Here is a 14,066-nt window from a genome sequence, read left to right on the forward strand (position 1 = left end):
TAAAAATAACAACTTTAACAATCAGAATTTAAAAAGACAAGTGAAGTTATCTGATTTTTTTAATCATTTTTTTTAAGAGAGTCTGGTTCCAATTCTCTCTCCCCCTGAAAAACATGTTCAGTGGGTTACTATGTCCACTTTAGTCATAGGTATATGGAGTCATTTTATGTTCCAATTAAATAACACTGATCCCCCCCCAGCACGTCCCAAGATAATTTCTTGCACATACTTAATTTCTGTTAAATTTGAGTCAAAAATCTCAGAAACTTAAACAGATCTTGCAACACCAATTCACTTTTAAAAGTGCATGTAATGTGCATTAAAACCAATATTCTCATTACACTACAGTAGCTGCAACATTTCCAGTTGAGTAAATAATTGTTTTCCGAGTTAAAAAACTAAATAAATACTGCTATGAATGGAAGTGTCCTATGTTAAAAGTTTTTTCCTTAAAGTATTTTCCTCAAAACTATTCCTTTCTTTTCCCTCCAAGTGTTAAGAACATAATATATTGAAATTTTAGACAAATAAATGTTCATCTGTGTGAATAACAATGATGTCACCTTCCGGTGTGTGACACATTCTCTTCCATAGTTGCTTGAGTATTGTAATCTACCACAATATACTCTTAGGTGGCTGGACAGAGGTTTAAATAGGGCTTTTGAAGAAGCAATGATAAAACAGAAAAGAAAACAAATGAAAAAAGGTTCTATTGCTGTCTGGAGTCACTCTAGTTTTCTATGAACACTATCTGTCCTATGAAAAAAATCTTAAGAGAGCATCCATTAAGTGTAAGATGCCATAAAGTCTGAACATAGCCTGCACAAGTCTTCTTGCACATTTGTATTTGCTATTTACAGTGCAAGTAGGCATGTTGTACAATAATATATTTTGGAAATGTTTGCCTGACAGAACATAAGAAACAGAAAACTGCAGAATGCTTTAAAATTTCTGTGTGTTACTGCTAACTTGTCAACATGCTACCAATACTTTTGCTAACAAAAGTCAATTAAATGTTAGCTCCAGTAATCCCATCTGTTGCACATTGATTAAAAAATAAAATTTTTAAAAAATAGAAATAGCTGAACTTTTGCTTCATGTTTCCCTGGTTACACAGCTGATATCTAAGAGCATTGAAAATGTACAGGAGATACATTTAATAGCCTCAAAGAGTAATTTTGGTTCAGTGACCTCTGGAGGTCATCTAGCCAAACTTCCTCCTCAGTACACATCTAAGTCAAGTTACTCAGCAACACTTTCAGTAAAGTCCTGGATAACTCCATGAACAGATCCCAAAAACTGCACTGGGTTTTGCTTTTCTAGTATTCAACTACCCCATGTTGATGCACTGAGTAGAAGGATGGCCATAAGTAAAATTTCCATGACCAGAAGAACATTTATGAATAAAGTGGTTGATGGATCCAAGTCTCTCCTGTACTGAGAAACACCAAAGTAAACACAGCACTTCATATGCGGTATCATGGGTGCCAAACAGGGAAGGATCAGGATCACCTCCTTCAGTTTGCTTATTCACACTAATACCTCCCAGGATGTTGTTTGCCTTCTTGCTGCTAGGGTATATTGCTGGTTTACATTCAACTTGGTGTCTTTCAGGACCCCCAGGTCCTTTTCTGCGGAGCTGCTTCCTCGACAGTCACTCCTCAGCCTGTACTACTGCATCTAGTTATTTGTCCTCAGTTCACAGGACTGCATGTTTCCCTTTGCTGAACTTTGTGATGTTCTTGTTAGCCCATTTTTCCAGCCTGCCCTCTAAATAGCAGCCTTCTCCTCAAACACATTGATCAGCTCCCCCTGCAAGTTGGGCAATATCTGCAAACTCACTGGGAGAGAACTCCATTCTGTCATCTAGAGCATTAATAAAGTTCTTAAACTGTATTGGACCCTGAAGTGATCCCTGAGGAATGTCACTATTTATTGGTCACCAGCTGGACTTTTCACTACAGACCACCACTCTGCATCTGTCTGTCCAGTCAGCTTTCCAGCCATCTCATTTTCTATCTATCCATATGTCACCAATGTGGTGATAAGGAGGTCAAACCAAAATACGATATGAAGTTAATAAAGCTGATATCTGGTCAGTATCTATTGACCAGTATCTATTCGGTTGTTTTAAATAGAAAGCCAGCTGATGACCATGTATATAAATCATGTTAAACAGCATATGCTAAAGAACTGAAAATCACAGTACTAGATCGTTTGCTTGCTTCAGTTGTTATCTGACCTTAATTAAAGCCATATTAACACTGAAATAAACCACTGATGTCTGAATGTACAGCCACAACTCATTAATGACTGTCATCACCATCTATCAATATCTCAATAATATTTTTCTTAATTTGATATGGAATATTGTTACAATATTTTAACATGCTTCAGGATGAGCTGTTATAAATGGAACTGGATAGGAAAGTTTTAGAAGTCACTCCTTCTCCACTCCACCCCACCAAGTTTTAACTGTGAAATTCTATGACTTAGAAAATAAACATAACTAATAGCATGATTACTGAAGCTCTTCACCATAAAAGATAATTTAAAAATTTGCATAAGTCACTTCTCATAAATGAAATAGTTGCTCCATCTGCAGTATAATCAGAATTCTCAGTAAGTTAAAGGGTCTACAGAGTCAGTACATGTCACTGAGATTGCTTACGCACTTATAATTAAGTTTGAATAATGTTTTGCTGTGCTGGGACTAATGACCCTTGCAGTGTGAAGCACAGAACTGTGTCTATGAGGGACTAAACACCTTCTAGCACTTCACTCAAAGGCACTCGCAAACATTCTGCAACTCCTGGGCTTGAAACTGCAACATATGTTAGGTTCCTTTATATTGCTAACATTTTGACTGGGTTAGAGACACATCAATCACTTTATGCATAAATGTTCTTCTGGTAACGGAAATTTTACTTATGGCCATCCTCCTACTCAGTGCATCAAAGTAATTTGAAGATTTTCCAAGTTTTTGTTTAGCAACTCATCTTGGAATATGGTAAATAAAAATGTGGAACAAGCTCTATAATCTTAATACTAAAACTGTGATTTCAAGACTGCAGAATGATCACCAAGGTTTAAGTAAAGTTTCCTGAGAGGTAAAGCACTGAAATTAAATAGTTGTATCTATGAGTATTTCAGTTTTCCATTTGAAACAAATTGGGCTTCAGTTAAATGGCAGGATACTGAAATGAAGAAACTGGTAGTATAACTTGGAATGTCATATTCTGAATTACTAAACATTACCTATAAATCATAATACAAGCAGAACCATGTTCTTTACTGGGAGAGAGAAAGCAAACTACAGTTGTATTCAAAACCTTAAAAGTATGAATAAATTTTTTAGAATTTCCCATGTTTTAAAACCAAACTGCAATTATCTTTTCAAGGAAAAATGCAACATACTTTTCCTCTCTCAATGTTTACTAATGTAGAAAAGTAGTTGTTATTAGAAGGTTTAATGATATATCAAGACCACAGAGTTCTTAAACTGGCATGGTCTATTACAATCTTTCAGAAGTAAATATGTAATACTTCAAAATAAAGTATATTATAAAAAGTAACATTCTAAAAATAATTGCATCCCAGCAAGGTTGCCATCACAGTTTGGAATTAAGACTGGAATTACAAAGAAACAGGTAAGACCATACACTATGACTCTAATTTCTGGAAAGTATGACAAGCTGATACACTGCTGACTTCAGAGGTTAGCTTCCCTATATATGAAACCCTGATAACTAGAATAATAAAGGACTTCCACTAAAAATGCTTGTTAGAAGATTGCATCTGCATAATGATAAGTTCCATTTTGCTGCTTTTTTGGGGGGGAGTTTTTTAGAAGACATTACATATCCATTTCACTGTACTATCATACAACTGACAATAAATTAGGAATTTAAAGTTGTCAGACATATGGCTTTGCATATTGAAAATTTATAAGTTTACAAGCTAGTAAAAGCCCAGATTGTAATTAAGTACAGAAGTCTCAAATCAAAAGGGACAAGGGTATTTCTGCTTCCATTTAAATTAGCTGATTCATTTAAAAAAAAAAAAAAACACAACCAAAAAACATCAAAACAAAACCCAACAAACACAAACCAACGAAACAAACAACAAACCTGAAAAATCACACCATAAAACATTGCCAGGGCAATTTCATACCTCAGAAACAAGCTAACCCACATTAAATCTGATGTGCCTAAAAAAAGAAACCAAGGAAACTTTTGCTCTTATTTTTAAACTCTTGTTTCTAATATTTTAATTTAAAATGTTGCTATCCAAGTTCCATTTATAAGAAGTACTGGGAATGCAAACAGAAATCTCCAACTTTTTACAAAGTCTGCCTTCCTCTCTTTGCCCACTAACCTCATAACTTGTTATTTGGCCAGTGTATTTTCTAAAGATTTTTCAAATGTTCTTATGTTTTGCTTCACGGCTTTTCTGATGTTCATTTCCTCACTGCCTCTCATCCTCCATGCATACAATTTATTTTCTTCGCTTAGACTCTGCATTTCAAAACAACAATTTGATATTTGACACTGCAGACTAAATATCTCAGTAAATACCAGGGATATTATACCCCTGTTCATGGAAATGGGTATGTACCTCTACAGTTCATGAATTTTACTTCTATTAGAAGCTTTCTCCATGCTCAGCAATGACCCTGTGTTTTGAAAAAAAGTTGGTCACATTTGAATTAAGTCTGGACATACTTCTGTCAATTATGCAAATAAAAAATTCATATTCATGGATTCCACAGATTTCATAATTGAGGGAAATTAAAGTTATTTAATGTGACAGAAAACATGTGTTGGAAACAACATAACTCCTGAAGTCAACAGTATTCTAAAATTCATTAGTCTGCTCTTTAGCAGCTATTTCTTCTTCAATATAAGAAATATCCAAGATCAAATGCCTTGCCCTCATAACACATTATGTAGAAGCACAAAGCAAGCTGATTTGTATATATATATAGATTATTTATGTTTGATGAACAACAGTGCAATTTAGAACCTGTAAATACCAAGTCTGAAACTAGGCAAGGAAATTGCTTTTGAAAAATGAAAATTAAAACATTTATGGAAATTCAATGAAGCAAACCATTTTCATGAAAATTAAATTATTTTCATTAAAATGCTATTGTGAAAACAACTGTGAATGACTTTCTACTTAAAACTAAATGGTGGAGGAAAGCTGTAAGACATTTACCAGGTACAAGGCAGTCAGAGAGTTATCCTAATGTTCCAGCACTTCAAACAAGTACCTCAACTAAGGGGACAGAGAATGAGTACTATTTATATATTTAGCTATCTATCTATCTATTTATTTATTTATTAGGAATCAATTAATAATCAATGTAACCCATGTAATTAACTAAAAAGCAAAATTATTCCAAGATGAAATTTAACTTGAGTCATAGCTCAAGATTATTAGACATTCTATAGCATATGCCATGTCTACAAATTAATTTTTGCAAGATACTTGAAAAAATTTGTCTTGCTCCTCATTCCTGTAGAGTTACTGGGTTTTTTTTAAGTTTTTTACCTCAAAAAACTTTATGGTACAGCACTATTCTTTTGGGTCAGGCCTAGCTGTATTTCTCTATAGCATTATGGTTAGTAGAATAAGAATTATTAATTTTGGTTTTGACAATTTTTGGCTACAATATTTAAGAGACATACAGTGGAGTAAAAAAGTTTTTTTGAGCCTAATGTAGAGTAGATATTTTTTTAGATGTAAGAATAAGATGAAAGGTATACAATTTCTGTCATTACCATCACTTTTTCTTTACTTTGTATCAATTCCGTTTAGATTTGTTATTTGTACTTTATTAAAAAAAATATTATGACAATTAGCATTCTAGAACTAGTTATTCAGACAGTCAGCTATAATCCCCTGTTCACTGAACTGATATATTATTAACCTTCTCTGGCACTATAGTGCTAAATATCCAGAAAGAGACTCAATATTTCTAAGGATTTGAAAAAAACGTAGAAAAAAATGATAATATTATTTCTCTCTTCAAAAGCTGTTAGAGTTCTCTCAAACCTTTCCCTCCCCCACAAGTTTTGTCCCAGTATGTCCTTTTCATATATCAGAGGTTAATTCTTTAAAATTTCCACTGTTTATATGATTAGTAATTTAAGTAAATTTTTAAGAAAATAAGCTAAGGAAAATTCTCTTCACCTGTTTAATGTTTCACATTTTCATGGAGAAAAATTATTTTTCTCTAGAAAGCAGAAACACCCAAACTTTGAAAGCTGCATCCACTAATCCATTACTCTGCCTTCATATCAGAAACTTCTTAAGCTATTTATTTTCTATAGCTTTCAAAGAATGGTGAATTTTTAGGAGCAAACAATGACATAAAATGACAGAGTTAAGGAAGTACTATTACTACCTATGCACAACAAACAAGCTTTTGAAATGACACCTTGGAAGAGGATTCACAGAGCCAGAATCTGAAATACATCACTTCCAACTCTAAAAGAAAGCACCCTGATAGGCTTTAAAGGCAGGACCTCAAAGTTATCTTGAAAGCATGAGAACTTTTTAAAATTAAGGATTTCCCCATGCTTTTTTTACAGAGAGCTTCCCCTCAAATCTTCTGCATAGGATCGGCATGGATTGTTAAGAAACCCCCCCTTGCCCTACATTGCATTTGCTCTCATCACAGTTCATACTATTTCTCTGGAGACTGAAGATAAAAATAATGTTTTCTGTCACCTTGGAGACTATGCATCTGCTCTTTACTCTGCTCGTTGCTTTCCTACCCTTTCTTCACACGGCAACGTCTGTTTGCTGTTCCTCTAACACACTCTCCAGAGCATCTTCCCTGCACTGTAGAAGTTTTTCCCAGTTATGCACATGTGTAGAAGAAATAACCACTTTTCTTTTACATAGATTCCCTCTGAATCAGTTTTGTACTCAGACAGGCAAGACACCCTTCCCCCACTCACAACTGATCATCCACACCCTTGAACACAAAACAGTAAATGAAATAGATACGAGATTTTTCATAATGCCTATGAAAATATCATGCACTATGAAGCTTAACTTTTAGGATTATGTTTTCACTGGCTTGGAAGTCTAATCATGTACAGAAAACATATTGTAATTGCATAACTGAATAGATGTGATTATTTTTCTTTGTAGCAAAGAGAAAGTGTGACTATCATGCGTGCTTGCAAATGTAAATATAATTACATCAGAGCCTGCTTAATTACAATTGACTTCCTTTCTGATCTACCAGCCTTTGTTGGTGATTTGCCTATTACACATAATTAAGGTTTTAGACGTGACCATTAAAAACAATAGTAGATAATATAATACACCTAATATCCTAAAAATGTGAACATATCTTTGTGAACTTTGTGATACGTAAGATATGTATCAGTCATAAGTCTTCAAATGTACAATAATGAGCAATATATTCACCCAAAAAATATTTCCATAAATTGTTTTAAGAATCAGGGGATTTTTTTTTTAATCAAGGGTTTTCTTTATTAGGGTTTTTTACTTTTTTTCTTTACTCATTATATTGCTTTTCACTCATAAAGAAGTGAAAATATCAAAGTAAAACATAATTTTTTTTTTAAAAAAGGTTGAATTTTTTTAACCTAAACCTGTTCAATTCTAATGTAATCTCATTCTAAGGTAGATCATATAAATGTTGTTCTAACAGCTTATTACTCTCCACTGACAGACGAAAGTTAAAATTACTATCTTGGACCTGGAAATCTATGTTTTAGATACCTAAATACAGAGATAATTAAAACCAGCCACAGAACAAGCTCCATAAACGTAAAATGGGTATAACTACCTGAGCTGCAGTGATAAGATAAATGCAGTTAAACCTGTAAATTACAACATCGTAGTAGTCACAGAAAAGAATAAATAAAATAAAGACATAACTGCTGCAGAAGCAAAGCAGATTCATTGAATCCTGCTCTATTACTTCAATAATAATTTTAATATAGACCTTAAGGGACCATTATTTCTCAGAAATTACATATAATCTACTCTTTATGTAAGTTTAACTTCATGAGCCAGATGTTTTTAATTTTGTGAAACTATGAAGAATCAAATGGCTATTGATTATGAATTAATTTCTGAATAAGTAGTATATTTTTGCTTCATTGATTCTGAATAATTTTTAATGTTAATGCCATGTCTGTTCTGTCAGATGTAACTGAAAAATTCAAATAGTGTCCAATAAAATTATTTGTCCTCGAATTTCTGTCTTAATGTACATCACAGACGAATAAAAGGAGGGATAATTCTTGACAAAAATACACCCCAAAGCTTCCCTTGATATTGTTCCTGTGCAGAACAATGACCATTACAAAGCTGCCTTAAGGCTAAACAAAAAGGAACAATTATTTAAAAGTATTCTAAGGACTTACAAATACTTTTGCTATGCACATACTGTTCTTACTCAGCAGAGAGTGCATTCTTCATAGCAGGCCAATTCTCATAACTCCTACAGTTTCAAAAGGAACATGTACTAAATAAAGTTCCATAAAAGTACAGAATGACTTCAAGCCAAAACCTAACAAGATACTTTTACTTACAGAAGATACAAAGGATTCACAAGATCATCATTTTGATATTCTAAAACTGTCTTACCATGGTATAGTTGTGAGCCACCTTCATAAGCTCTGTGCATCCTTGGGCATCAGCAAATGCTCTTATTCCCAAACAGTTGGATGGGTGCAAAAGCTTCATTAGAAAATGGCAGCAAACCTCTACTACTTGTGGGAGCTGGAGGAGGCAGGCAGCTGCTAGAAGGTTTTCAATAGTGTCTTCTTTCAACTCTAAGCAGCCTAAAAAAAAAGGATCAATAACACATGCAAACTTATTTACTTGGTATTTACAAAACATGCAGTATCAAAAGACCTTTTACAAATAATCCTGGCTCTATAGAAATAATCTACAGAAACAGTGAAGAGGAGGATTAGGGTTTCTGACTGGACACCTCAGTGACCTGAACATTACAGTATTAGAAATATTTCTTTTTAAATTACTATTAATTCAGCCATATAATAGGGATATAAAGGGAGACTGTAAAGTGCGGAAAGGAAGAGAAGAATTAGGAATACTGCTTTTGTTTCTATAATGAGGCTAAAATCTGAGTAAGTATCTGGATATCAACCAGGCTGTGTGTTCTGAGGCTTTTTTATTGGATTTATTTTTTTTTCATTGAAAATGGTGATAAAACTTGCATTATCTTCAGTGGTACAGAGCAAAACTCACTGCCATTTACCTCCCTGAAATAACTGCCTAACGTAGTATAACTAAAACCACTAAAATATCTTCAGCATAGGGCTTAAAATCTTCAAACTTCATGTTGCTTATTTGTAATGTGACTTTGGGATTAGTTTTAGCTGAGTAATATATGTTAGGCCTCTCATAGCTTATAGTTCTTCTAAAAGACTTTATATTAGCTAAAAGAACATACATCAATGCATCAATGCATAATATTTATCTTCCATATTGCACTTCATTTTGTAATTTAACATGCCATTACCATTATCTTGCAGACTGATACACTTTTTAATGAATAAAAGGTAAACCAGAATACAATAAAACTTAAAAAAATAATTTCTTTTAGTGAGGAATAAGCATTATTCTTGTCATCATGGTGCCTGCTAACCATTATTGTTCTGTTGTGTTTTTTTTTATATTAGTATCTCTTATAAATCTCTCACATTAACAACTTCAGAAACTATAAATTAGAGATCACAAGGATGTGTTAGAGAACCAGAAAAAAAAATGGGAAATTAAAATGTATAAATATAATATAAATTGTAAGAACCTAACACTCCTGGTTTTATTTTGCTGTGCTTGGAAAAATAATTTCAAACTATAAAAGGATTAAGTGTATATTGATCTTTCAGTTCAGAGCAATATTGTTCAACAGTTAGATAAGCTCACTCTTTCCCACAAAAATTTTGTATTCATTGTTACATGAAGAGAAATCTACAAATCTTAATCATTCTGTCACATGGCACTAAGGAGTTCTAAAATCCTCAACTTCAAAACAGAATGCCATTGAAAAGAAAAGCTGCTTTATATTGTAATACCAAACCCAAAATACAATAAAAGTAACACTGAAGATCTGACCTTTTCTCCTTTCACTCTATTTGGAGCTTTTAAGGTAAGATGGAAACTGGGAAGTTATACTGTACTAGATTTGTTTATAATACATCCTTTTGCAAAGGCTAGGGCATCAGATCAGGTACACAGCATAATTTCAGTGGTTTTCCTCTGCTTATTTTTTTGCTTCTGTTAATGTCACATTAGTTTCTCATTATGTTATCGGACTTTTTCTCATCATCTCCATCCACCACACATTTATGTGATGTGGTCAGAAGGTACACGCAGCAGCTGATTCTTGGCTGACCCATGTATTTACCAATGACACTCCCACATTTGTTGCATGCTTGCAGGTCATGACTGGGCTCAACACCCTATTCATTATCTAGAATTATAGCTCCACTGTATCATGTGAAAGCTATCAAAAGATAGCTGTTTTCAGGTTAAACCTGATCATCCCAGTACCAGAAGGGAAAGAAATCAAAATGTGCAAAACAGCTGTGAAACACAGATGGACTCAGAAATGTGCTGATGGAAAGAAAATTAGAAAAATCAAGTTTTAAATGTCTGTTTCTTAGACACTATGTTTTTCAACAATGAGCTCAGAGAAGTCTCTGGCCCTAAAAAGCTGTCCCAGATAACTTTCGCAGAATGACACAAGTATTAAAAAAAACACCAGCCTTTATGAAGAAAGGTAGCAGTATCGCGGTTGGCTTTTTATCGCTAAATGTTGCCTTAGAAGTACCCAAAGGCAACAGATGAAACCACATCAATCTATTTATTTTCAAATTGAAGATATTTTCCAATAACTTTAAGGAAAATTACTACTGGTAGGGTACTGGTTGGGAACTCGTAGGATTAAAATAAGTTTAAGTCAAAAAAATTATCTGCTTTATAAATTAGACATTTTTTTATGTAACCAACATGACCATTTCCACCTTAAATATTAATTGAGGGAGTAAACATACAATGGCTTCTGGGATACCTGAGGATATAAATACATTATAGCTGAACTTATTTTTAACTAATTCAGAAACACTTATTTACTACTTAATATATCTAGGATAAGAGCTAGAAAATTACACTTAGTGTGAATTAGGCGTTTACTCTTTCAGTACTGCATTATACTGCCATACTGCCCTTTTTCTTTGTTTTTTGGGGTTTTTTTTGTTTGGTTTGGTTTGGGTTTTTTTTTTCCATGCACAAACATGATAAGAAGATGGGGCTCTCTAGGATCTTGTTTTTATAAAACATAAGCTTCAGTGAGTAAGTACCTATTCCATCTAAATGCCTTCCAAGTCTTACTTTTCTTCATTTTTAATCATCAAGACACCTTTGTAAATTTGCTCACAAGGGCTGTATTCACTTTTTCAGAACAGTGCTATGACATGCTCATGCAAATTCCTCTGAGATATCAACTGTTTAGCATGGTGAGAGTTTAGGAAAAAGCTGTTAAGAAGAGGCTCAGTGTATACAATGTCAACTCTTCAGACAGTTTCATATTGACAATTAGAAGATCTAAGCATCTATTTAAAAATCTTTAATAGGCTATTCAGGGGGGCATTAATATTACTGCTTCTTCAATTCACCTCTGCCTCACATTTTTATGCAATAAGGAGCTTGTAGAATTACTTAAATCTGAGCAAAACAAATTAACCAAAGCTTAAAAATCTCATTTTGTATTACATTAAGATTAAAAAAAAACCGAGAAAAAACAATCAAAAGAACTTTAATGGATTCTAATTATTATTCTAAATTATAGTTCTATTTGTGACAAATTTTATGTGCATTGCTTATACAGAAATTAAAATGCCTGTCTTTAGGATGCATTCTTGTAATGAATATATAAAATTTATTATTTCATTGCCAAGTGTGAAGTAGAGATTATATATAAAAATTCCTTGATATCTCTATTCTTTTGCTAAACCTTTCTCCAAGTTAAGGAACAGTTTGGGGATTTATTTATGTATTTATTTATTAAATCTTTCCTTTTGCTTTTATTTTCATTTCTACTCCTTAGGCTACACTGTTACAACTAATTTTCAGTATAGGGAATCATGGCATCTTTGACCGCCTTTGCAGGATGTTAATAAGGTCAGTGCGTGTCACAGGAATCAGCCTCCCACAGCTATTGCCCAGCAGGTATCAACATAAATATGGTGGGACCACTCAGCAGGTACGGCTCACTTGCTCTGTGCATAAGTGACATATTTTAACCCAGATACTTAACACATGGTCATATCATTTTACCTCATGTGCACAGTAAATTTTTTTCTCTCCTGTAATTACACATTTATCCATTCATAGCAAGACTTCAAAATTCCTAAGACAGCTGGGAATAAGGGTGTACCAGTGAAGTCATGGAAAGTGTCAAGGAATTAGAAACAAAGGCTAGAACTAATACCTTTTAATAAGGTATTTACCTTTTTAACCTTTCTACTGCATGTGCCTTGACCAGTTGTGCTGCAGTTTTTAAGAGTTTCTGAATGGATTTCCATAGGCTAACCTGTCATAGGAATGCACTATGAAAATCTATATTAGGTCTCCATTTTTAAAAATAAAGGCAGTAAATGGTATCAAGATAATATTTATTTAGATTTTGCATAGTAGATAATTGCTTACATTATGGTTACAAGAAGAAATTGCTGTTCTGAAACAGCATCAAGTTCCAATGAAGACCAGAAAAAATCTTATTAAAAAGGTGTTATGCTTCACATTGCTGTAATAGACTTTTTTTGGCATTGCTTATCATTAAAATTACCAAATCTTAGGTATCTGCCAGGCAGCCACTGTGGCAGTGTGCTCCTCCTCACTGCCTTCCTCTCCTGCTTAAGCCATAAGCACCAGTGGGAGCTGTGATGGCTTCAGCCAGCTTACTCTGTATATTGGGGGATGGATGGTAAGTAACATGGTGGCCAAGGGCTGTCTGGAACAGGTCATCTTGTTGGTATGCAAATATCACTGGAAGTCAATCACCTTACTCTATAAAACTGTGGACAGCCCAGGGCCTGTTGAGCTTTCCTATACACCAGGATCTCACCTCAAGTAGGGACGCCCCTCAAGGTTAGTCCTTAAGGTTGAGAGATTCCTTAATGCAATGGATTCTTGATAAGTGATTAACAGCACACTAAATTTGGAAATTTTTGCTAATACAAAGGATTGATTGTGCACATACAATCCTTTAGATGTAAACTGCTGACCAAGTCTGGGACTAGGATTGGATCCAGCCACACCTATACTTCTCTCTGAAAAGTAATTTAGAAAGCAAGGGGGTTCTGCCTGAACCTCATGACTCAACGGCAGGGTCTCCCTGACAGTTTTGTCTGGCCCTGTCCTCAGTGTGGTAAGTAATCAAGAGTACTTTGCCATTGAATCTTGTTAAACCGCTGACACATTTAGCACTGAAATTTGTTAACTCACCGTTTTGCTTATCTCTTATGAATGAAGTGCATGACTCCATCCACAACAACCACCTCAGCTAATCATCTGAGATCTCCTTTCACAGTAAATGGGGAGAAGCAGGATGCGTTACAGCAGTTTTCATCTGCCCTGTTTAAGTCATCTACTTTAGAATGAGATTCTTTCCCTAAGAGTGGCTATTTCTTGCTTTAACTATAAAAAAAAGCACCTTCATTTGACTTACTGAGACACTGTTGATATTTATATCTGCTGATACAAATTCAGTTCATCTGCTCCCAAACACACAGTACTGGAATCATCAGAATCATCAGGTATCAGGTGATGAAATGTCTGGAAATGCTCTACAACCTTTAAAAACTCTTTGGGTCCAATGCTGATCACTCTGTTACTGTCAACTCCTGGTAATGACATAATGTGTATAATCACCTTTTATGTCCATCCATGAAGAGCAGCCAATGAAGAATGCAATAAAAAGTATCTTCCCTGTAGCAGAACATCTTCTAGTCTCCAGATGATTTCTCAAGTGTATGTTAAAG

The 14,066-nt window shown here is 34.1% G+C and overlaps 1 protein-coding gene across 2 annotated transcripts in view; it reads right to left on the minus strand.

Annotated features, from left to right (window-relative positions):
• The window catches only part of KLHL1 (kelch like family member 1), a 228,455-nt gene that overhangs the window by 125,431 nt on the left and 88,958 nt on the right, over positions 1-14,066 (minus strand). For both annotated transcript variants that reach the window (XM_037377835.1, XM_037377836.1), the window contains exon 4: positions 8,641-8,837. In XM_037377835.1, the coding sequence (XP_037233732.1) occupies positions 8,641-8,837 (197 nt within the window). The remainder of the gene's footprint in view (positions 1-8,640; positions 8,838-14,066) is intronic.

The sequence above is a fragment of the Falco rusticolus genome, chromosome 2, assembly GCF_015220075.1.
Source record: "Falco rusticolus isolate bFalRus1 chromosome 2, bFalRus1.pri, whole genome shotgun sequence".
Classification (NCBI taxonomy): Eukaryota; Metazoa; Chordata; class Aves; order Falconiformes; family Falconidae; genus Falco; species Falco rusticolus.